The 26878-nt window shown below is 42.8% G+C and overlaps 1 protein-coding gene across 1 annotated transcript; it reads left to right on the top strand.

Annotated features, from left to right (window-relative positions):
* The first annotated feature begins 7545 nt into the window (after nt 1–7545).
* On the top strand, nt 7546–12303 carry LOC133448215 (E3 ubiquitin-protein ligase TRIM35-like). The gene has a single exon (XM_061726545.1). The coding sequence runs from the start codon at nt 7589–7591 to the stop codon at nt 8981–8983; it is 1395 nt and encodes a 464-aa protein (XP_061582529.1). The 5' UTR covers nt 7546–7588; the 3' UTR covers nt 8984–12303.
* The last annotated feature ends 14575 nt before the right edge of the window (nt 12304–26878 follow it).

Below are 26878 nucleotides of genomic sequence, written 5' to 3'. Positions count from 1 at the left end.
CTTGCCTCCTTTTGAAAAAATCCTGGAAAAGACGTAAAAAGATGGCATACAATTACTCTCGTCCTTTATATTCCGTCAACAACGAAAAGCAAACTAACTTAGAAGATCGAGAGATTATGTAACCTTACAGTATTTAAATTTGTTTAATTTGTTTTATGCAATAGTTTATGGTGATGGTCTGAAGCTCCAGAAAATAAATTATAAAATTCAAAAATCTCCAGCTGTATCACTGCCTTCTGACTGAATCAGAATCAGGGACCCATTTTGACCAAATGTGCCTGAACTGGGAGTGCAATAAATGACCCTTCACCCATGCCATGTACCCTACTGTGCCATTTCTTGTTTCACTGACAGTCCATTGTTCTGACATCTTGCAGGTTGTTGCACTGCCTGCTGAGGCTGCCTCACTGTTGGAACTGACTGCACTCCCTGTCCAACAGCAGCTTCTCTGAAGTTCCCTGACTGACTGGCCTGACATTTGCTGGTACACTGTTACTTAACATCAACACCAGATTTTGTGCTGTGTTGATGATGTCCCTTAATTGGCCCTGACTGAGAAAAAAGACTAAATTGAATAGTAATTACAGACATGGGTACTTTTCACGATTTTATTTTGTCTGCCTTCAAAGTAAACTAACTTTTTCTTAAAGTCTGAGCTCGGGTCAGCATCCACACCAAACAACAAGCCAGTCTGGATTGTAATAGATCCCTGGTCTGACTCTGGACCCATGCAAACTCACTTGTGCGCCTGATCTCAAGCAAATGACAGGCAAATAATAACTGTTAGGGCTTTATTGAGTGTTATCCATGTTGGTCTGTTATTTCTGTTTATTAGACCGCTGCTCTGATCAAAGAGGATACAGAGGAACTATGTAGGATATTTCCCTTGTGGTTCTTTTTTTAAATTTTTTATCTTGATTAGACTAAACCGCTTCAGATTAATAGTGCTGGTTGAATTAACGACTAATTACGTGGAAAATGGTGTCTCAGCTCTCGTCTCTGCAGCACCCCGACTATCTATACGCCAATTGGCACAATTTATAATGCTAAATCATTAAAAGCCATATTTTGGTCAACATTATGTTGGGCGTCGCCCATGTGAACTCTGAACTTATAAAATGTATGAACACTTCGTGAATGTGTATATTCAACTTTGAAACGGCTCAGCTGAAAATCGGCTGTAATGTGCCTCCAAAAATGGCCGACCTGAACTACAACCCCCAGCATGCCTTGCGTGGGGGGGTGGCGCCTACAAGCGGCGCGCATCCAATCGCAACGAGGCACTGATGACGTCACCGCAGCGCGCGTAGGATCAAAACGCAGCGCTGCGCGTTCATCTCTCTCTTTTTCCTTCATTCAACTGGCGGGTCAGGACGCCTTTCTGGCTCCGGGCCAAAGGGACCACGGCCTCCCCCCCCCCCAAAGGGGGGGATCTGCAGCGTGGTCTGGTCGGAGGATCAGCGAGGACCCGCGGCGCAGACAGCGCCGGCTGCATCTCTTTCCTTCTCCACAAGATCCCATCTCCTTTTCTCCCCCCGGCTGGGGGGAGGGGTAAGGCCCGCATCGGACCGGGCCCGCTCCGTTGGACCCGCGGTTGAAGCGGCGGTCCCCCGGGGAGGCTCCGGCTTCCACTAAACTCTGTCCTCTAAGTTCACAGATCCGAGCTTCCGACGCCCACGCGCTCCCGGCAACCAGATCGGGACACAGCTGCGACTGAGCGCTCCGACTGAACCCCCCCTCCCCGCTCCGAGCCCCTGTCTGCTAACCGCGCAGGGATCGGGGACGGACGGCCGGCGTCTCGCCGGCGTGAGCTCTCCCGGGGCCCGGACGGCCGCGCGTCGGCGACCGGCGCGCAGGGAAGCACGGCAGGAGAGACCGGTCCCCCGCCGCGCCTAGGAATGCGTGTGAGCCTCCGTTTTGGTCCGGAACCACGGCCCGGCACGAGGTGGCCCCGCCGCTGTCTAATCCGTTTCAGGGGAAGGGACGGCCCCAGTCGACAAAACCCGCAGGCACCCGATCCGGATCCCAGGCGAGACGTGAGCCCATGAGCAGCAGATCAGTAGGACTAAGAACGGTTCAGAACTGTGTGAAGTCGGGATCCTTGTTTATCAGTAACTTAAGAGCGTTTTCAGAGCTAAATCTGTGTTCAGAGCTGAGATTACATCAGCATCATTATCATGACTGTTGTCATTAATTTGTAGTCACCACTTTCTGCTAGTCATTCATGTTTTAAAGCGCCGTTTCGCCAGTCGATCACGGTTTAAACACCGGGATCACCACCCGTTCTAGATCTGCACGTGGCGTGGTTACAGTTCCGCCATCTTTAAAATACTACAGGAGACCGGCTCCTTTAAACACTGCAATATTTTAAACCGTACATGTTCGTGATATCATTTTTATTATTGCTTTGATTTCTTTTTTTTCATTCCATGCATTTAACGTTCATTTCAATTTTTATTGATTGTTGTTTTTCTAGTTAATTAATTGTTTTATAATACTTAAGTTCTGCCATCAGGTTTATTTGGGGTGTTGCGTTTATCATCTTTTGACACCTGTATGTAAATAAATCCTGATTGATTTTTAATGAGTGGTTGTTGTTATTTCATGCAAGATTTGGTCACAAATTGATTTGTTTAAGCAGAGCCTAGTGTTCGGATATCACGCCTTCATTGTTATTCTGTAAGATATAGTAAGATTTGCTGTTCTGCAGGATAATTCCAATCATATGAGACTGATTTTCTGCTATTTAGTTATCAATTTCCCCCGGAGTAAGGCATCGGGGGTGGTGCCCCTACGAGAATTGTTATCATTTTGATAATACAATTTGATAAATAGTCAACTTTATTAATTATTAATAATTATTAATAATATTCATTAATAGCCTTGGATAACTAATCAGCTTAGCTACCCGAGTTGCACAACAATTATATCTCAAATTAATTTTGTTTTTGTCTTTATTAGTGCTAATTAGCTAACTTAAGCCAACTTTTAATCCTAATAGCTAATGCAAGCACTGGCATGTCGTTAGCTTGTAAGCTAAAGCAGTATGTCTTTACGTCCATAAACTGTATATTATTTAAAACAGTACAATTTCATGAAATAAATAACTAAATAAAAATAAATAAATGTTGGATGGGTTATTTACTTTACCTGTGAGGGAGCTTCCCCTGCGTTACCGGCGGAGTCCATGGGTGCTCTGTTGCCAGCGTCCTCGGCCTCGGCGCATCATTCGGGGTTCGATTGCTTTCCCCTGTGACCTGCCTGTGACGTCATTTCAACAGTTCTTCCACTCGTACCCATAAACTTGAATTTGTGTTCACAGTTAAGAGTCGTAGTCGTAGAAATTAGAGTTGTATTCAAAAGACTTTGCACTCACAGCTTTTAGATTCATACTCACATAAAAACAGTCCTAACCCTAATAATTTATCAGACTCCTGTGTGTGACAGCAGAATTTTGGGTACAACTTTTTTATTTACATACAAATGTTTATCATTACGAATACGAATAGTTATAACATGGACACATCTTTTTGGAAGTTATCTTACTCCATATTAGTCCAGGTCGCCAACCCCCACTATGGTCTCGACGGTGACCAGGACAGGACCCTGAGAGTTTTCCGCCCGTGGACTGAGACCGAATGCAGAGATGCCTGCAACGGCCTGGGAGACCCCACTGCCACCCCCGGCAAATGGATCGAGAATTTCCGCCTACTTTGTGAGTCATATGGGCTAAACGGGGTTGAAGTAGAAAGGGCTTTCAGAACTAGCTTAGGCCATAACTGGGCCAGAGTCAAAGGAAACTTTAACCCAAGAAACGCCCAAGGTGAGGTTCTCCAACCAGGCAACGCCCTGGTTGTCCAAGTAGACGGAGTGATGGGACGAGTCCGCCAAGCCTGGACTGCCACCCCAGATTTGGGAAAGAACAACTCCACAAGCCAAAGGGAGGATGAAGATGTCCATGTGTTCAGATGAAGAATGGAAGAGATCTTCAAAGCTCACAGTGGACTGTAAGAAGACCAAAACCCTGATGGCGCCTACCAAAGACAATTAAAGCATCATGGCAGGTTTCTTCCCACGAGTTTCAGGTTTCATCACCAAACATTGCGTCACAATGCAACCAAAACCTGGCAGACATGATGGAATGGGCCGCCCACGCTGAATAAGTCCACAAGAAGAAAACCACCCCCACCACCCAAGTCCACACCTTGACCCAAGCTCTGGCAGCCCTGACCCTTCCAGGGAAAGGTCAAGAAGAAGAGGATGATGACAACAAGACCCCTATCCCTGTTGACATCCAACTCAAATTCTAGTTGACATGCAAAACAATGCTCTGCAAAGAGAAAAAGTTTCAGAAGGCCTCTATGTAGTGCGAAACAAACCAGTACTCCCAAAAAACCTGTTCCCCCTGGTGGCTAAGTTGAGCCATGGGAAGTCCCATGTCTCAACAGGAGGGATGCAGAGTATGGTACACAAAGTATTCCATACATAACCAGGACTAAATACCTATTTTAACATTTTTTGTAGGAGCTGTCTAACCTGTTGCAGACACAACACTCACGATGTAGATGAGTAAATTGTTTGCTCAAAGTTCTTGTAAGCTGCCGCTTTCTCCTCTCTCTCCTACGCAGGAATTGCTGAAACCAGATCCTAATTCGAGTGGTGAAAAGAAAAACGTGGTCAACACCCCGTTGGGACGGCCCCTTTGTGGTCCAGATCACGACACCAACAGCAGTAAAGGTTGCTGAACGAACTACGTGGGTTCACCAGTCACAGTGCAAGCTAGTGGGGAGAATTGTCACCATCAAAATGATGGTTTTACCAAAAATAAATGATCTTTTTTTAATGATACCATCCAAACCCCCTTCCTCTTGGTTTAAGTCACTGGACTCATCAATGGAAAATTAAAACACCACGTATTAGCTTAAAAAACTTTACCAAAATCCAGAGACTGTGGAGGTTTAGACTTACCCAACTTACAGTATTATTTCTTAGTTAATAAGTTACACTATATATCTTAAAATGGTGGAAAAATCACTCACTAGACAGTCAATGGCTGGATTCAGAACAAGTGTTTTGCAATGATTTGGAAATCTCAGATTTACCATTTATTAGCTTGAACTATACGGGCGTGTGTGCGCCCTTGTTGAATTTTGCATTTGTGATGCAAATAACTTGGAGGGAAAAAAATACACCGGCCAAAAGAAAATATGAAGATGAACACAGGACCTTTTTAACAGAGTGGGAGAGTTTTTTTTTTCGTTGAACATAATGGCAAGCTAATTTGCCTCATATGTTAGGCATCATTAGCGCATTTCAAGGCTTCAAATCTTCAACGGCACTTCAGTTCGTTCCATGCTAACATCGAGCAGGAATTTCCAAAGGGGACCAAACTTCACTAGTACAAGTTGGTCGCTTTGAAAGATCAGACAGAAAAGCAGACACATAATAATAATATAAATAATAAATTAAATATTAATATTTAAGGAATACATCACGACAGGCCGTGGTATACGCTCATTATATCACAGCTGAGGGGCGTTCTTCGGCTTTGCACCATCTTCAAAGCCCCTCACTGCCCACCTGGTCTGTTTAACTGTATTAGTCACTTCTCTCCTTCTCCAGTTGGTCAAACATCTCCAGATGTAGCTCCACATGTCGGAAACAGGAACTCCTAAATCCATCCATCCATCGTTAGCTCCTCCCCGCTAACGTTAGCTCCTCCCCGGAGATCAAAGTTTACCCTCAACATGACTCATTAATTGTTAACGAAAATAAAAAATAAACTTTAACACCAGCTACTTTTTGCTACCTGCTGTAACCGTCATAAATCTGTACCAGTTGGTTGTTGTCATGGAAACATTGTTGCTTTCCTGACGTGGAATGATCTGCTGTGATGAGACTTTAGAATAGAAGCCGTGGTATAAGCTCATTATACCACAGTTAACAACCAATCAGATCATTATACCACAGTTAACAACCGATCAGATCATTATACCACAGTTAACAACCAATCAGATCATTATACCACAGTTACCAACCAATCAGATCATTATACCACAGTTACCAACCAATCAGATCATTATACCACAGTTAACAACCAATCAGATCATTATACCACAGTTAACAACCAATCAGATCATTATACCACAGTTACCAACCAATCAGATCATTATACCACAGTTACCAACCAATCAGATCATTATACCACAGTTAACAACCAATCAGATCATTATACCACAGTTAACAACCAATCAGATCATTATACCACAGTTAACAACCAATCAGATCGCAGGATTTCACCTGTGGTGGCAAAAATTGTTGTTCGTTCAATAAAATGTTCAATAAAGTGTTCAAAAAAGAATGTCAGGACACATCAGCTGTCTTTCTGGAGTTTTAATAAAAGAAAAAACATTCAATGAATGGAGGATCACACAGTGCCGATCTGATCAGACGATCAGTCAGCCTGTAATGCCCTGGAGATGTTTAGGCACACGCTATCTTATACTTTCAGCCAGGCTTGGAACAAAAGATAAACATACAGTATATGTCACCCTGACAACCATGCCAGGCACTGTGTCAAAAGGAGCTTGACCTCGGCCCTCGGCAGCACAGGAATGTTCACAACAAAACAGGATTGTGAAAGCATACAAGACCCAAATTTCCCATTACACACCTTTCCATTTTCTAATGGTATTTTTCTGTCTCAGAGAGAGCAGGGAGTGAGGGATCATGGGTAGTTAATGTGGCTCTTTGCAGTAACACAGTAACCGATTGTGGCTCTGAGTCTCTGACCGGTTGGGCACCCCTGGTGTAGAGGTTGCTGGTGGTTGTCCATGAGGATGAACCTCTGCAAACCCACAACATGAATGTGTTCAGCTTGAGCTCCTACGCGGAAGCAACCAGACCTTCAGAACCGACCACAAGGGTCCGGATCTGGACCTGCAGAACCGACTACAAGGGTCCGGATCTGGTCCTGCAGAACCGACCACAAGGGTCCGGATCTGGACCTGCAGAACCGACCACAAGAGTCCGGATCTGGTCCTGCAGAACCGACCACAAGGGTCCGGATCTGGACCTGCAGAACCGACCACAAGAGTCCGGATCTGGACCTGCAGAACCGACTACAAGGGTCCGGATCTGGACCTGCAGAACCGACTACAAGGGTCCGGATCTGGTCCTGCAGAACCGACCACAAGAGTCCGGATCTGGACCTGAAGAACCGACCACAAGAGTCCGGATCTGGACCTGCACTTCTTCTGACTAGAGGGATAGAGTTATAGGCGAAGGAACTGTAAGGTCTGGATCTGGTCCCTGGCTCCGGTTTTAATCACGTGACCAACGGTTGAGTGGATCAATGTTCTGCAACCTTTGAACACAGAAGCTGTAAAGATAAAATAATCAGTGATGTGAAAAAGCTGATTCACGCTGGAGTAGTGTTGTAAAGTGAGATAAGGCACACACACTGGAGTTTGCACTCCAACTCAACCAGGAAACCAGTCGGTCCTTATTACTGACTGATGACGCCCTGAGACATCAGAAGTCAAAGTAACTGACAGTCTGAACCGTCAGCGTCGCCAGCGGAGAGAACATGGCCTCCAGCTCGGAGAAAGACCTCTCGTGTCCCGTTTGCCAGGACATTTTCAAAGACCCGGTCGTCCTGTCGTGCAGCCACAGCTTCTGCCGGGCCTGCATCCAGAGGTGGTGGGCGGAGAAGGAAACACGACCGTGTCCGAGCTGCAAGAGGAAGTCATCGAGGACCGACCCTCCTCGCAACCTGGCGCTGAAGAACCTGTGCGAGGCCTTTCTGAAGGACGAGGAGCGGCGGGCGGCAGCAGGGCCCGAGCACATGTGCAGCCTGCACGGTGAGAAGCTCAAGATCTTCTGTCTGGACCACCAGGAGCTGGTCTGCTTGGTCTGCCGGGACTCCAGGACTCACAGAAACCACCGGTTCAGCCCCATCGACGAGGCGGCCCAGGATCTCCGGCAGGAGCTGCAGAGAGACCTGACACCCCTCCGGAGGAAGCTGACGATCTTCCAGCAGGTGACGGGGGACTGCATCTCCACGGCAGAACACCTCCAAGTCCAGGCCCGGGACACCGAGAAGGTGATCCGCCAGCAGTTTCAGAAGCTTCACCAGTTCCTGGAAGAGGAAGAGAAGGCAAGGGTGGAGGCGCTGAGGGAGGAGAAGGAGCAGAAGAGTCGGGCGATGAAGGAGAAGGTGGAGGCTCTGACCTGGGACATGGACGCTCTTTCAGACACGATCAGAGCGACGGAGACGGAGCTGAGAGCCGGAGACGTCTCGCTGCTGCTCAACCACAAGGTGGCGACCGGGAGGGTCAAGCAGGGCCCGGTTCTGCAGGACCCGGAGCCGGTTTCAGGGGCTTTGATAGATGTGGTCAAACATCTGGGAAACCTGACCTTTAACATCTGGAATAAGATGAAGGACTTGGTGAAGTACAGTCCCGTGACCCTGGATCCAAACACCGCCGACCCAGAGCTCGTCGTGTCTGACGACCTGGTGAGCGTCACATCCGGGGGGTCGGAAGATCTGCCGAGAAACCCGGAGAGGACCAGGTTTCCCGGCACCGTCCGGGGCTCCGAGGGGGTGAAGTCAGGGACTCACTGGTGGGCCGTGGGTGTTGGACGCAACGCTGACTGGGAGGTGGGAATGCTGGAAGACGATTGTGGCGACACAGCGGAGCCGCGGCGGTGGAGGATTTCACTCAAGGACGGCAGATACAAGGCCTTGACTGGATCGGGCTCGGAGAAACACCTGCAGGTGGAGGCGCCCTGGTGGATCTGGGTTCATCTGGACTTCGACAAGGGGAAGCTGTTGTTCAGGGATCTTAACACAAAAACAGTCGTGCACATCTTCACGCACACGTTCACGGGCGAGATGTTTCCTTACGTGTACACTCAGAGTTCAGTCCCACTGAAGATCATGACACGCAAGGCTTCCGTGACGACAGCGTTTGACAGGTAAGGAGGCGGGACCAGACCCTGAACCCCGAGACGAGTCAACATCCCCTGGAAGGTCGTATCATCGTCCGCCTCGTTTGCATTTGACGTTCTTGTCTGACTTGTGGACTTGTGGACTCTGACTGGGACTCGTTCAGCTCCAGCGAGTCTCAGCGTTTCAGTTCCAGATTAAAATGTTGGCTGATCTGTGAACGTGAATCCAGGAAAGATGTTTCTGCATGATGATCTAACAGTAACTCATGATGATTGATAATGATGATTGATCATGTGACTGGTGACGGGACCGTTGTCTCAGACAATCCTGTAAATATTGATGACTGATGTCTGATAAACAATCAAAGCCACTCTATGTAGAAATACCACGTCTGACCTCATGGGGGCAGCGATCACGAGATGAAGTCGTGTTACAAGAGAGGTCGGACCAGACGAGAGCTTGAAAAGCCAGTTTCCTTGTTTCCCCGTTTCTTTGTTTCTCGTTTCTTTGTTTCCTTGTTTTTGCCACTTTAGAAGTGAGAGAAAGACCAGGGGCCTCATGTACTAAGAGTGCGTGGATTTCAACGTGAATCCGTACGTGGAATTAACGAGACCGCAAAAATTAATATGTACAAAGCTGTGCGTACGCCCAAATCCACGCACGTTTCTCTGTACATCCCAATCAGCGTGGATTTGAGCGCACATGCGGGAACACAACACTCCGCCTTGTCTCCTCCCTCAAATATATGTTTGAATATGATATGAAGATAATTATCCATTAAAAACCGCTCATCCTAACAAGAAAATGCTCTGAGCTGGAATAAATAATTCATTTTGGGGCATTTAGGGGTGTCGGACTCCAGTCCTCGAGGGCCGGTGTCCCTGCAGGTTTTAGATGTTTCTCTGCTTCATTGCACCGTGATACAAGTGACTGTGTCATCAACAGAACTATCCAGACTTTGATTACAAGTTGGTGATGATGATTAATTAGAATCAGGTGTGTTAAAGCAGGGAAACATCTAAAACATGCAGGACACCGGCCCTTCTGGGATTCAGTTTGACACCTAAATTATGGTGTTCTTTGCTCTGCGTTGCGTTCCGTGAAGAGTTGTGGTTTTATTATGATCGTACGGGTTTGTGAATGTTTATGGGCAGCGTTAGTGCATCATTACACTCTGCTTTTCTTGTTTGTATTTTAAGAACCGTCACCAGAATTTTTGGTGGATGAAAAACGGCTCCTCGTTGTTTATTGTCATGCATATTATATACTGACGGATTAAGACCAATGTACACGTTTATTGAGTCTTACACATTATGGATGTCCGCGATCACCACTCTCATAAATGTGAACAAAATACATTTATATTTAAAACATGAAGCATTACGATCTGATTCCTCCGCTGCAGAAATAAAGACAATTTGTCCCGACGGGATTATCGAGGTGCAAACGTGAGAAATAAAGAGCAAAGTTGCTGTAACTCGGAGTGTTGCATCCGCAGGAGGAGAGACAGGTGTCGTGCCAAAAAGTGATTGAAGGCCAAATACAGTTAATGAAAGGTTGTTTCTGCCTAAATATGACTTGATCTCATTCTTGAGCTTCATAATCTGAAATCTGACGGTTTAGCGCTCTCGCTCAACGGGCTGCTGTGCGCGCTCCCGCGGCCAGAAATCAGAAGAAATCAGATTCTGGCAGGCAATCACTTTTTGGCACAACACCGGTTTTTGCTTCAAAATTAATTTTAATGTATTTCTGTCCAGACACAGTTATGGGATGTTTAGGATCTGGCTTTTATCAGTAGTCCTCCCATACGGTCGTCATGACGACAGACAGATGTCCGACCTGCAGCTCCAGCTGAAGCATCATGTTGGTCTGAACCGGAGCAGCTGGTCCAGTTCAGGAGAGAGATCCAGAAGATCCTCTTGGTACCTGAACCAGCTGATGGTCCAGTCTTAGTCCTGGACCAGCAGATGCGTTTGGTGCCTGAGGACTCGCTCCTGATCCTGCATCAGCAGGTTCCTCTAACGGAGCCAAAGCTCCATCAGGATTTGCGGGTTCTCTCGTTGAGCTCCTCTAGTTGTATGTTCAGATCATGTGGTTGATTGTGAGATTGTTGCAGCTCCACTCTTGTGTAACTTATCTGGTGATGTCGGGACTGTCGTGTCCTTCACGTGGTCGTGAACTTATTGTTGACGTTACGTTTCCTCATATTCTGCACTTCACTGCATCACCAGTGAGTGTCGCCAACGGACAAAACCTCAGAAAAGTGCGTACGCCAGCCTTAATGTGAGTGAAGGACCACAGCTTTCTACGTTCACGTCATTCTTTGTACATCCGACCGTGAGCGTTGAAAGTGGCGTACGCACGTTTTTTGTGCGCCGCACTCTTAGTACATAAGGGACAGGTCTTTGAGAACGGTTGGGACACGCCCACCTTGTGTCAATCCCAGACCTGTTTTAGCTTAGCTGACCCGGCTGGTTGCCATGGAAACACCGTAACTATCAGAGCTACCCTGGGACAAAGGTTGGGTTGTAGTCGGGTCCGCCTCCCGGCGGCTGATTGGCTGGAAGTGTCCTGAGATGATCGGCTGATCGGCTGATTGATCCACACTCACCAGTAGATCTAGATCTCCCCCACCTGGTCAGATGTGGTACTGCTACAAGAAGAGTCTTAAATGCTGCCGGTAAAACTTGGTGGTTGAGGGAAATAAAATAAAAATATTGAATCTTTTTATTTTGTAAACATAAAAGATGTGTGTGCTTTTAAAACTGCCATAATAATATAATTTACCTTTAATATATTTTACCTTTATTGTGAGGTGAAATTCACTTTGACTTTGGACAGCAGGGAGTTATATAATATACATATATATTTGGTATTTGGAGCTAATTGTTTTTGAAGTGATTTATAAAGGTTGTGGATGAAATAAAATAAATGGAAACATGTTGATCAGGAGTATGTTGATTATCTTCAACTATCCAGATAACAACAATAACAACTGATAACTGACATCACTTGTGTTAATAGCTCAATTGTAACTAAGACAATTTCTTTAAACAATTATTCTTCATTTGAGCATCATTTTGTTTGTATTGTAATGGGAAATTTTGGTATAACAATGTTTACACAAATCCTGTTTTCAAGTGAACATTCCTTGGCGAGGTCATGCTCCTTTGACACAGAGACTAGCACGGTTGCCATGGGCGATATTTTGTCTAGTTGTTCCCAACCTGCCCACTATAAGATAGCATGTCTCTAAACATCTTCAGCTCACTCAGGACTGACTGTTCGTCTGATCAGTTGTACTGTGTGACTCCATTCATGAATGTTTCTCTTTTCATTAAAACTCAAGAAAGACAGTTGACGTGTCAGGATATTCTTTTTTGAACACTTTATTGAACGAAAAACAATTTTTGCCACCACAGTATCAATTCACCTGTTTTATGTATCAGTCTACAGGCCACCCAAGCCTCCTTCCTGTTTTATTCAAGAGTTTTCAGAATTTTTAACATCAATATATTCCGAATACCATTTTATTAACTGGTGATTTTAACCTGCACATCGATGACAACAGGGATTATTATGCAAATTAGTTTTTAAATCTTCTTAACAGTATGGATTTTAAACAACACGTGGCACAGCCTACCCACAACAGTGGACACACCTTAGATGTGATCAAACCTCTGGCCTGTCGACTGGTGGGTTCTCTGTTGTTCACCTGGCTGTGTCCGACCACTATTGTGTAGTTTTTAATATCACCAGTTTTATCCAACGGGAAGCCCCAGTGAGAACTATGAGGAAACGGCTTATAACTTCTGAAGTGGCTGCAAACTTTCTCGACATTTTACATCACACCCCTGCGCAGTTTTTACCTGCATGGTGTGATTTTATTGGTGATCATTTTAACAGCAAACTGTAGTCAGCCATTGATGCTGCAGCTCCATTTAAAAATAATGCATTAAAAGCTAGAACTATACCACCATGGAGAAATGAGACGATCAAAAAAGAAGAAACAAGAACTGCAGAAGGAAAATGGAGAAAAACAAAATTAAGCATTGACTTGGATATTTTCAAGGAACAACTATAGAACTACAACAACGCAGTAAAACAGGCGAGAACCATATAAGATGTATGCTCTTTTAAAACTGCCGTGATAATATAATTTACCTTTAATATAATTTACCTTTTTTGTAAGCTGAAATTCACTTTGACTTTGGACATCACGGAGTTACTGTATATATATATATATATATATATATATATATATATATATATATATATATATATATATATATATATATATTATATACATATATTTGCAGTGATTCATAAAGGTTGTGGAAGTGTGGACAGAGAGCGTCCGATGTCACGCAGCTCAACGCGATAGTCGGACGTTCTCATGCAGTTATGACACGGTGTAAACGACTCCCTGGGATCTTAAAGCCTGAATTACGGTTCTGCGTTAAATCGACGCGTACCTACGCCGTAGGCTCTGCATGTAACGCGGAACCATAAATCAGCCTTTAGTCACCTCGTCTTCACACTAATTTACACAGGAAGATTTAATTGAATTCTAAACAGTTACACCACAGTTCTTTACTCCAATTCCTCATCATTTCACTTCTTATGTTACAAGACAAATGAATCATGTTAACTGTAAATAAATCACAACACTGAATGTTCACAAATGACAACTTTATTGTTAAAAGAAAAAAAATAACATTTGTACACATTATATACACCACTTATATACACCATACACTGTTTATATACACCAAGTTGTATATAAATAACATTTATGCACTATTGCTGGCTCAAGGAAGGACCATGCGTCTTCTGAATGTGTCGTTGAACAGCTGCAGGTGCTTGGAAGATCTGAAACCATAGACAGAAAAAAATGTATTACTAATAGAGCTCCGGTGTTTCCTAACGAGTGAGTGGCTCCGCTAGGGAACACTGGAGCCACTGGAGCTCCGGTGTTACTCGTAGACCAATATAAATAACTATTATTTATGTCACTTACCGCTGACTCGTGTGCAGTTGCCGGGTCCGTACTGTTGGTACTGATCCTTTTATGAGGGTAAGTGTCGATGCAAAACCTAATTTTTACTGTCCCTCGTTGTTCAAACAGCCACACGATTCCCCGCTTCGAAACAATGGCGGACGCTCCGGCCGGCAGAGTTAGTTGTGGGCGTGGTTTCACGCAGCGGAGACCGACCTGTAGAAATAACTCCCGACGTTGCGTAACGACGGGAGCAGAATCTGAACGGCTCGTAAAAGTCACAGGACACGTGATGGATCCTCTGGGCGGCTGTACAAACACTGCAGAATTTGGTTTGCTTCTTCTCTGAGTAGGCAGGCTGAGAGGAGACCACTTGCATGTTAAAGCAAGAAAAAAACCTGGTTTTCAGAATAGGTCCCCTTTGAATGCATTTGTTTGCCCTCTAGTGGACACATAAGTTACTGCATTAAAATTACTTATTTTTCCTCTAGTGCACACATAAATTACTTCATTTCAATGCATTTACATTTACTGCATTAATATTATTTATTTGCCCTGTAGTGGACACATGAGTTACTGCATCTAAATGCATTTATTTGCCCTCTAGTGGACACATAAATTATTGCATTAATATGACTTATTTGTCATTGAGTGGACATAACATTTACGGAATTAAAATTACTTGTTTGCACTTTAGTAATGCATTTATTTCCCCTCTAGAGGAAATAAGAATTACTGCATTTAAATTCATTTATTTTGAATCTCGTGGACACATAAATTACTGCATTTAAATGCATTTATTTGCCCTCTAGTGGACATATAAGTTACTGCATTTAAATGCATTTATTTGCCCTCTAATGGACATAATAATTACTGCATTAAAATGACGTATTTGCCCTCTAGTGGACACATAAATTACTGCATTTAAATGCATTTATTTGCCCTCTAGTGGACATATAAGTTACTGCATTTAAATGCATGTATCTGCCCTCTAGTGGACATATAAATTACTGCATTTAAATGCATTTTTTGCCCTCTAGTGGACATAAGAGTTACTGCATTTAAATGCTTCTATTTGCCCTCTAGTGGACATAAGAGTTATTGCATTTAAATTCATTCATTTTGAATCACGTGGACACAAATTACTGCATTTAAATGCTTCTATTTGCCCTCTAGTGGACATAAAAGTTACTGCATTTAAATGCATTTATTTGCCCTCTAGTGGACGAATAAGTTACTGCATTTAAATGCATTTATTTGCCCTCTAGTGGACACGTAAATTAGTGCATTTAAATGCGTTTATTTGCCCTCTAGTGGACACATAAATTACTGCATTTAAATGCATTTATTTGCCCTCTAGTGGACACATAAATTACTACATTTAAATGCATTTATTTGCCCTCTAGTGGACACATACATTACTGCATTTAAATGCATTTATTTGCCCTCTAGTGGACACATAAATTATTGCATTAAAATAAATGACTTATTTGTCATTGAGTGGACATAACATTTACGGAATTAAAATTACTTGTTTGCACTTTAGTAATGCATTTATTTCCCCTCTAGAGGAAATAAGAATTACTGCATTTAAATTCATTTATTTTGAATCTCGTGGACACATAAATTACTGCATTTAAATGCATTTATTTGCCCTCTAGTGGACATATAAGTTACTGCATTTAAATGTATTTATTTGCCCTCTAGTGGACATATAAGTTATTTCATTAAAATTACTTATTTGTCATTGAGTGGACATAACATTTCATTCATTCATTCATTATCTTACCCGCTTTATCCCTTGCGGGGTCACGGGGGTCTGCTGGAGCCTATCCCAGCTCATTTTAGGTGAGAGGCAGGGGTTACACCCTGGACAGGTCACCAGTCCATCACAGGGCCACATATAGACTGTGGCAGGGTGCGTGCCACGGGGGCCCGCCCGAAGGATGGAGAGACACGAAGCTTGTGCAGACCCTTTTTATTTAACAATTAAACACCCAGACCACCCACACACAGTGCATAAGCACCCAGCATGACAGCAGCTCCTCCGACCTTTTTCTGCTCTCCAGCTCTGCGTTATAAAGGCAGGCCGGGTGGAGGCGTGGCAGCCACTCAGGTGGATGGGACACAGGTGCGTGTCCCGTCAACCTCTCCACCCGGCCACACACCCCCAACGCCAATCTCGAGCCGGGATCCGTCCGGAACGAGCCTACTCCCCCCCCCGCCCCCTCGGAGCGGGAGAGGAAGCCCGGAACCCCTCCGGGCCTTCCTGGTCGGGGGGGTCGTCCCCGGCGTCGGCCTGACCAGCGCAACGGTCGGGGGGGTCGCCCCCGGCGTCGGCCCGCCCGCCGTGGAAGACGCTCTCGGGGCCGGGCCCATGGTGGCCTCGGGCCACACGGTGCGTCCACGACCGCGTCCCTCACGGCGCAGCCCCGTCCTGGAGCTGGTGCGTCCCGGACCACGCCCTCCTTGGTGACGCAGCCCTGCGCCGGCTGCTGGTCCGCCTCCAGGACCGCCACTTCCCCCACACCTTGCTCTGGCCGCAGGTCCGGCCCCGTCTCCGCGGGACCCGTCGTCGCTGGCGGCTGCGCCTCCGCAGCCGCCTCCCCAGCCAACTCCGCCTCCCCCTCCGTCTCCGCCGCTGACTCCATCCCAGGAGCCGTCGTCTGGTGGCCCGCAGCTTCTGCCTCGCGGCCCCTAAGCTCCGCCACCAGCGCTGCCGCGGCGAACCTCAGACGGGGTGCAGGGATGGGTCGCTCCGTCGGTCCCGCCGTCTCGGGAGCCGTCGCCTGGCGGCCCGCAGCTCCTGCCTCCCGGCCGCTGAGCTGCGGCGCTGGCATCTCCTCCCGCGCTGCTGGCGCCGGGGTGGGTCTCCCCGCGGCCATGAGCGCCTCCATTGCGGCCAGCTGCCGCTCTCCCTGGTCGCGGAACATGGCCGTCATGCCCGCCATGGCCTGGGCGAGCGCGTCCAGGGCCCGCTCCATGCCTCTCTCGTCCACCTTCGAATGCCCCACGTTGGGTGCCAGATGTGGCAGGGTGCGTGCCACGGGGGCCCGCCCGAAGGATGGAGAGACACGAAGCTTGTGCAGACCCTTTTTATTTAACAATTAAACACCCAGACCACCCACACACAGTGCATAAGCACCCAGCATGACAGCAGCTCCTCCGACCTTTTTCTGCTCTCCAGCTCTGCGTTATAAAGGCAGGCCGGGTGGAGGCGTGGCAGCCACTCAGGTGGATGGGACACAGGTGCGTGTCCCGTCAACCTCTCCACCCGGCCACATAGACACACAAACCATGCTCACAACCACACTCACACTCACACCTACGGGCAATTTAGAATCATCAATTAACCTAATATGCATGTTTTTGGACATAACATTTACGGAATTAAAATTACTTGTTTGCACTTTAGTAATGCATTTATTTCCCCTCTAGAGGACATAAGAGTTACTGCATTTAAATGCATTTTTTGCCCTCTAGTGGACATAAGAGTTACTGCATTTAAATGCTTCTATTTGCCCTCTAGTGGACATAAGAGTTATTGCATTTAAATTCATTCATTTTGAATCACGTGGACACATAAATTACTGCATTTAAATGCTTCTATTTGCCCTCTAGTGGACATAAGAGTTACTGCATTTAAATGCATTTATTTGCCCTCTAGTGGACACATAAATTACTGCATTTAAATGCATTTATATGCCCTCTAGTGGACACATAAATTACTGCATTTAAATGCATTTATTTGCCATCTAGTGGACACATAAATTACTGCATTTAAATGCATTTTTTTCCCTCTAGTGGACACATAAATTACTGCATTTAAATGCTTTTATTCGCCCTCTGGTGGACATATAATTTACTGCATTTAAATGCATTTATTTGCCCTCTAGTGTACATAAAAGTTACTGCATTTAAATGCTTCTATTTGCCCTCTAGTGGACACATAAATTATTGCATTAAAATTAGTTAGTACACATAAATTACTGCATTTAAATGCAATTATTTTCCCTCTAGTGGACACATACATTACTGCATTTAAATGCATTTATTTGCCCTCTAGTGGACACATAAATTACTGCATTTAAATGCTTCTATTTGCCCTCTAGTGGACACATACATTACTGCATTTAAATGCATTTATTTGCCCTCTAGTGGACACATACATTACTGCATTTAAATGCATTTATTTGCCCTCTAGTGGACACATACATTACTGCATTTAAATGTATTTATTTGCCCTCTAGTGGACACATACATTACTGCATTTAAATGCATTTATTTGCCCTCTAGTGGACACATACATTACTGCATTTAAATGTATTTATTTGCCCTCTAGTGGACATAAAATTGACAGCTTTAAAATTACTTATTTTCCCTCTATTGGACACATAAGTTACTTGATTTAAATGCATTCATTTGCCCTCTAGTTGACATATAAGTTACTGCTTTAAAATGCATTTATTTGCCCTCTAGTGGACACATAAATTACTGCATTTAAATGCATTTATTTGCCCTCTAGTGGACATAAAATTGACGGCTTTAAAATTACTTATTTTCCCTCTATTGGAAACACAAGTTACTTGATTTAAATGAATTTCTTTGCCCTCTAGTGGAGAAATAAATTACTGCATTTAAATGCATTCATTTGCCCTTTAGTGGACATAAGAGTTATTGCATTTAAATTCATTCATTTTGAATCTCGTGGACACATAAATTACTGCATTTAAATGCTTCTATTTGCCCTCTAGTGGACATATAAATTACTGCATTTAAATGCATTTATTTGCCCTCTAGTGCACACATAAATAATTGCATTAAAATTACTTATTTGTCTTCTAGTGGACACATAAATTACTGCATTTAAATGCATTTATTTGCCCTCTAGTGGACACATAAATTACTGCATTTAAATGCTTTCATTTGCCCTGTAGTGGACATATACATTACTGCATTTAAATGCATTTATTTGCCCTCTAGTGCACATATAAATGATTGCATTAAAATTACTTATTTGTCTTCTAGTGGGCACATATATTACTGCATTTAAATTAATGTATCTGCCCTCTCGTGGACATAAAAGTTACTACATTAAAATTACTTATTTGCCCTCTATTGTAAATAAAAGTTACTGCATTTAAATGCATTTGTTTGCCCTCTAGTGGACACATAAATTATTGCATTAAAATTAGTTAGTACACATAAATTACTGCATTTAAATGCAATTATTTTTCCTCTAGTGGACACATAAATTACTGCATTTAAATGCATTTGTTTGCCCTCTAGTGGACACATAAATTATTGCATTAAAATTAGTTAGTACACATAAATTACAGCATTTAAATGCAATTATTTGTCCTCTAGTGGACACATAAATTACTGCATTTAAATGCATTTATTTGCCCTCTAGTGGACATAAAAATTACTGCATTTAAATGCATTTATTTTCCCTCTAGTGGACACATACATTACTGCATTTAAATGCATTTATTTGCCCTCTAGTGGACACATACATTACTGCATTTAAATGTATTTATTTGCCCTCTAGTGGACACATACATTACTGCATTTAAATGCATTTATTTGCCCTCTAGTGGACACATACATTACTGCATTTAAATGTATTTATTTGCCCTCTAGTGGACATAAAATTGACGGCTTTAAAATTACTTATTTTCCCTCTATTGGACACATAAGTTACTTGATTTAAATGCATTCATTTGCCCTCTAGTTGACATATTAGTTACTGCTTTAAAATGCACTTATTTGCCCTCTAGTGGACACATAAATTACTGCATTTAAATGCATTCATTTGCCCTCTAGTGGACACATAAATTACTGCATTTAAATGCATTCATTTGCCCTCTAGTGGACATAAAATTGACGGCTTTAAAATTACTTATTTGGCCTCTAGTGGACATAAAATTGACGGCTTTAAAATTACTTATTTTCCCTCTATTGGAAACATAAGTTACTTGATTTAAATGAATTTCTTTGCCCTCTAGTGGACACATACATTACTGCATTTAAATGCATTTATTTGCCCTGTAGTGGACACATAAATTACTGCATTTAAATGCATTCATCTGCCCTCTAGTGGACACATACATTACTGCATTCAAATGCATTTATTTGCCCTCTAGTGTTCACATAAACTTCTGCATTTAAATGCATTTATTTGCCCTCTAGTGTTCACATAAACTTCTGCATTTAAATGCATTTATTTGCCCTCTAGTGGACCCATAAATTACTGTATTTAAATGCATTCATTTGACCTCTAGTGCAGTGATTCTTAACCATAGGGCCGCTGCCCACAATTGACAACTGATTCATGTAATATCTTAAAGCAGCACAACGTAACTTTCAGCTTTTGTTTAGTTTGGCGGCATCTTTTGGACAAAAGCGGTAGTGCTTTACCAGAAAGAACACTACGTTTCCCATGAGCACCAGCGCGTACTGCCGGAAAACTCCTGTCCCGTCGCGTGCATTTGTTTTGAGAGAAGACGGGATGCTTTTCTGTTTCACCAAGTGAACAAACGGAACGCAAAAAAAAAAGATGTTAAACTGCTGGAAATGAACTGAAATTTACCGGGATACCTTAAACAAGGAAGCCAGGGAGTGGTATATGGAGAAAATAATGATTATTAACGGTCTGGATCCACATGAAATCCCTACTGAAGAATGGAGCTCCTCGTCGGAGCTGCACTCTTTATAAGGGATTTACTGCTGCAGTTCAATCAATCAATCAATCAATTACTTTATTTGTCCCCCAAGGGGGCGATTAGTTTCGCAACAAGAGAAGCACACAATGGGTAAATATACATAAAATATACATACTAAATATACATACTAAATTATAAAATATACAAAATATACATACTAAATTACAATAATAGTATAGACTTAAGCTTCCCCCACTACCTTTTCCATCCCACTACCTTTTCACCCACTACCTTTTCCTTCCTGCATTTAAAAGAACAATAGCGGAGGGAACAAAGGAGTGTTTGTATCTGTTAGTCTTTGCAAAAGGGAGTCTAAGCAGTGTACCTGATGGAAGAAACTGAAACTGTTGATGTAAGGGATGTGAGCAATCAGACAATACGGAGTTTGCCTTCTTGATCAGCTGTTTGTTATAAAGTTCTTGTAATTTTTGTTGAGCCGACCCGATTATTTTGCTGCTTAGACTGACAACCTTATTGAGCAAGTTTCTGTCTTTGACTTTTAAGGATTGAAACCAACAAATGAAAGAAAAAGTGATGACAGATTCGATAAAAGAGCGATAAAACATAGACATCAGGGAAGAATCGACCTGGTATTTAGAAAGTTTTCGGAGACAGAAAAGGCGCTGCTGGCTTTTCTTATATAGCGAGTCTGAATTTTTCCCAAATGACAGTTTGTTGTCAATAATAGTGCCTAAATATTTGTAAGACTCAACTATTTCGACTTCTTCACCCTCAATCACTTTTCTTACAGGAGAGGGCTGCACGCGTCTGAAATCAATACACATATCCTTCGTCTTAAAAATATTCAAAGATAAAAAAGATTCCTCGCACCATTTTAAAAAGTATTCAAACACAGGACCATGTGAAGTCTCAGTACTTTTCAGCAGGCTTACTATAACAGTGTCATCTGCGAACTTGAGTATGTTCTGCAGAACCACCATCTCCGGCTACCTTGTTTACGAGTGTTTGGCAGCTGCTTTGGTAAATGTTTGACTCGCCATGTGTTTCAATAAATTTGTATAATAGTACAACATATAGTACATGTTTTGTATCCCTCTTACTTCTCTTTTCTTTTTTTTTGACTGCTATATTATGTTGAAGAGGCTCCGAGGCGTGAGCAATATTTTTGTTTTCCTCGTGAGATTATTTTTTTCCTCTGCAGCTACAAATAAGAGTTAATATTTTCACTCAAGTCTGAACTGAAGTCACTGAAAATAAACTGACCATCGTAAAACATCCTGCCCATGTTTGGGTCCACATACAGCTGTGAGGCAGCTTTCTCCACAATGAACAGAATTAAAACTAAATATCGTTCCAGGCTCACCAATGTTTATATTCATTTATTATAAAATTGTGTTGAGACAATTTACAAAGAAAAGGGGAAATTCAAACTGCTGGTAGAGAAATAAAATAAGATAGCATTTGAAAAATAAAATAAAATGTATTTATTTTTTTAAGATAAAAAAATACGTGTAATTCAAGTTACACATGTTAAGTGACAAATATGTACTTTTTTAATATAAAAATCAGATGCAGATGTTACAACTATGAGGCAACTATGAGGCTACTTGAATATATATATACACATATATACACCAGCTTCACAAACAACCAGCTTCAGTGCAGTACTCTCAAAAGGAGTGCCATTGTCTGAGCTGATTTTTTCTGGAACTCCCCATCTGGGAATTATCAGGTGCATCAAAGCCTTTGCCACTGCAGCGGAGTCCTGTTTTGATGTGGGGGAAAGCTTCAATCCGTTTGGAAAACATGCAAACGATAACCAAAACGAACTTTTTGCCTTCACTGGGTGTAAGTTCAATGAACTGATCACCTCGTGAACCACGTCTTCGTATTTCACTCACCATACCCCCCCTTTGACACATGGTCCAATCCGTGTGTCAATTTAGCAGTGAGGGAAGAGAAAGAAAAGTCCTGGGTAGACACACACCATCAATTACCCTGCAGTCTGCATTTTTCCAGGACTGTTTTTCACATGATGCGCTATGAGGCCCTTTACTGCAGGTCAGCAATCTCAACCGAGGTCACGGCGGAGGAAGGAAGGAGTAGGGAAAACAGCCTGTATCTTGAGAGATAAAGGTTGATTTGACACAGCTTTTGCAGCCGCGTCTGGTTGAGCATTTCCCTTGAGAGATAAGATCAGATTTGTTAGTGTGAGCATCACATTTACACACAGCAATTTGTTTAGGCAGCAACATGGCATCCAGGAGGGCGGCCACTAGTATGTGATGCGCTATGGGTCTACCTGTGGAAGTCAAAAAATCTCTGTTATGCCAAATTTGGCCAAAATCATGAACAACACCCCAGGCGTATCTGCTGTCAGTGTAAATTTTTACTGATTTCCCTTCAGCAAAACTTGCATGCCCCTGTCAGCGCCACCAGTTCAGCTGCCTGAGCTGAGTGTTTTGGGGACAAAGGCCCCAAAACAGCAAAACCTGCAATGTTATTGCACGTAGCAGGATCCCTAGAAGCAGAACCATCAACAAAAAGATAAAAGTCAGCATTGTCAATTGCAACATCACTCAAATTCAGGTCTTGGGGAACAAATGGACGTTAGCGTTGCCACACAGTCGTGTGGTTCTCCGTCCTCAGCTGTTGGCAAAAGGGTATGGGTTAAGAACTTGCAGTAACACTTGAATTCATGTAACCCCTCTTTTCCTCCACAGTCTGGGTGAAAGGTCGTGAACAGTCAGGCAGTCCAAGTATCAGAGGCGTCTGTAACGTCAGTTTCAGGTCAGTGAAAGCTTTGTCAGCCTCGTCAGTCCAGGTAACAGGGTCTGATGCTTTTAGGCCTTTTCCATGGGCAATTGCTGTCAATGGTGCCTCAATTTCAGCATAATGCGGGACCCACTTTCAACAATAACTGGTGACGCCCAGAAATGATATCACTTGTTTCTTAGTGATCAGTTTTGCATTTTCTAAATGGCCTCAATTCTGCCTGGTGAGAGGGATTTGCCCTCCCCCGAAATGACATGACCCAGAAACGTAACCTCTGTGGCAGCAAACTGCAGTTTGGACAGGCTGGCTTTATGCCCCTGTTCAGCCAAATGGGTCAACAGAGCCAGAATAGCTTTAACGCATTCGTCTCTGGTGATAGTACGTGACTTCACGACAGACAAAATAAAGAAAAATGATTGATATGTTTCACGCTTGTGTCACAATCAACCCAATCATATGCAGCTCATACTCGCAATGGCAAGAATCCCATTTCCATACAATCCGGGTCAAATACAGTATCACAAATGTAATATGCAACCATTCAAATGGTGAATCAACCCAACTTGATGTTTGATTCTACATCACCATGCCTCCATTCAGGGCTTAGAAAAAAAATCTCCCTCGTCAGACACAGACCACACCACATCAAGAAGCCAGTTATTTGTATCATTTTAACAAAAATGTCAACAGAAAGGAAAATGAGATACACCTCCCTTTCAGGATTCACCAAGCCTCTCATCCACGCAGCTTCACGTGAACGCACAGTCAGACAGGCAACATGGAGCTTACACACACACCCACTGCAGCCGTTTACACACACACCACCATGACCTTGGACCTTGCAGCTTGCAGCCCCCCTTTCTCCTATTTGCAATCTCCCACCAAAACCCATGTTTCTTACGCTCTTAGTCTTAAATTAGTTGTTTTCGAAGGTTTTAAGTTCCATATATTATTTCGCATTTTTTTTTTTTCCCAAAATCTTTATTTCCTAGTTTAAGGGATGTCTCCCATCGACTAAGAGTCTTTTAGAAATTATTTTAGGAATAAGTTTCAGCTTAGCCATTTGTCTGCTATTTTAGCTTAAGCTTCTTTCAGCTCATAAGTTTTCCTTTTTGACAGTTTGGTTTTAGCGCTGATCTTGAGTGAACAATCGAAACTTTACTTCACAATGTTAGAAAACCGCAACATTGTCAATTAACAGTTTCAGTCATGAAAATTAGACGAAAACATTAGACAAGACCACTATTAGACAAAACAGACAGACAAAACCCCATTCCCCTAGATCTATCGAGAGGAGTGTCTCTTACGTCAGCTGCCCCTCCTGGCTCGGGGAAACCCGTCACCTGGGCTCGATCGGCGCAGGACCATAGCCTTGTCGCTGAAATCAGCATGGCTGCTGGATCCTACGTCGTGCCGACCCCACACGAGTGAACGTGTACATTTTACCATCAAAACAAAAGCAAACCAAAATTGACTGTCAGGATGCACTGGAACGCTGAGAAAAAAATAAATAAATAAAAACGTTGGAAAGATCAACAACCGAAAACCATTTACTCTCTGCCGGAACCTGAGACAGAATAGTATGTGGATTCAGGTCGAATCTTTTTCACTTCTGGTCCATTTATTTCACTTCATCTTATTTGTACCTCATTTTTAATTAACTGTGAATGAAGCGTTCCAGTCTGGCATGTGATGCAAGAGTTTTCCTGCTGCAGAATAAAACAAAAAGTATAAATCAGCTCTCGCAACAGTGTCCTAACAGCCGAACAGTAGATTTAACTTACCAGCTTACACAAAATCAGTACATTATAAAATCCCTAATTCTCATATAACCAATCTTGAAAATGCAATTAAAGAAATAAATTGGAATGAGCACCTTGTACACATAAATATGGAGGATAACTGTAATTCTTTTATGGCTGAACTTCACACAATTATGCACAGTTTTATGAGGAAAGTAAAACGTAAACCAGGCCAAAGAAATGATCTACCATGGTTAAATGAAAAAATACAGTCACTCATGAAACAAAGGGACCATGCTCTCAAGATGGCTCTCAAGAATAAGGTGGAACATGAGAGGCGTTTATTCACCACATTAAGAAATAAGGTTGTAAAAAACTCAGAAAGGCTAAAGCAACATTTTTCATTAATGCAATTAGTGAAGCAAGGGGTAATACCAAAGAAATCTGGCAGAATTTGAAGAAATTAACAGGGAAACACATCAGTAATAGAACAATTGAACTAAATATAGAAGGAAATGTGACCAGTGATCCAGGTAAAGTGGCAGCGGCATTTAATACTTATTTTATTGATTCTATAAAAAGTTTGACTCAGAATTTCTCTAGTTCAAATTATCCTGTTATTCCTATAAATAGTGATGCTCCCAGTTTATCGTTTAGAGAAGTGACCAACTCCAAAGTACATGCGATTATTTCCTCTCTCAAATGTTCAAGAGGAAAGGATGTATATGGGATGGATACAGTTTTTATCAAAACTCATAAGGACGCACTCATTCCCCTTATATCCAATATTGTTAATTGGTCCATCAATGAAGGAGTGTTTCCAGGTGCCTGGAAAACGGCAATAATTACACCCGTCTTTAAATCAGGTGATCATATGGCTATTAGTAATTACAGACCTATTAGTATTCTTCCGGCAGTATCCAAAATTGCAGAAAAATGGATTTCTGAACAGATAACATTATATTTGAATGCTACTTCCTTCTCACTGCATCCTATGCAATTTGGATTTCGAAGACATAATTCTACAGAAACTGCAAATTGTTTTCTTCTGGAAAATATTAAAGCTAAATTGGACAAGGGACGTGTGGTGGGCGCCATCTTCCTTGATTTAAAGAAAGCCTTTGACATAGTCGATCATGAGGTATTAATTACCAAATTGTCAAAGTTAAATTTTTCACCAAATGTAATTAAATGGATAAAATCATATTTAACAGATAGAAAGCAATGTGTTTGCATTGACAATAAAACTTCACAATTGGTTGATAATAATATTGGTGTACCTCAGGGTTCAACTTTGGGTCCTTTGTTGTTTAGTCTGTATATTAATGACTTACCTGAAGTTTGTCCACCTACGGTAATTTGTCAGATGTACGCTGACGACACAGTCATTTATCTACATGCTAAAAATAAGAAGGAAGCTGCAGAGGAACTAACAGCCTCAATGATCAATATCAATAATTGGTTGACAAATTCTCGTTTACTCCTCAACGTTGATAAAACTGTATGTATGTTTTTTTCAAAGTCTGCAAATAGAGATCCAGATCCAGATGTTTTTGTAGCAGGGAAAAGGTTATCAATAGCCCATGAGATCAAATATTTAGGCATTGTAATAGATTCACAACTCGCATTTAAAACCCAAGTTAAAAAAGTTGTGAATAGAATTCAATTTAATCTGGTAAATTTTAAACACATCAGGAATAATCTAACAACTGAGGCTGCAAAA

Source organism: Cololabis saira, chromosome 8 (genome assembly GCF_033807715.1).
Source record: "Cololabis saira isolate AMF1-May2022 chromosome 8, fColSai1.1, whole genome shotgun sequence".
Classification (NCBI taxonomy): domain Eukaryota; kingdom Metazoa; phylum Chordata; class Actinopteri; order Beloniformes; family Belonidae; genus Cololabis; species Cololabis saira.
The sequence above is the reverse complement of the archived record's forward strand: the minus strand, read 5'-3'. Positions and strand labels throughout refer to the sequence as shown.

Excerpts from the sequence above, each read along its gene's own strand:
- LOC133448215 (XM_061726545.1), top strand. The coding sequence starts at position 7,589 with ATGGCCTCCAGCTCGGAGAAAGACCTCTCGTGTCCCGTTTGCCAGGAC.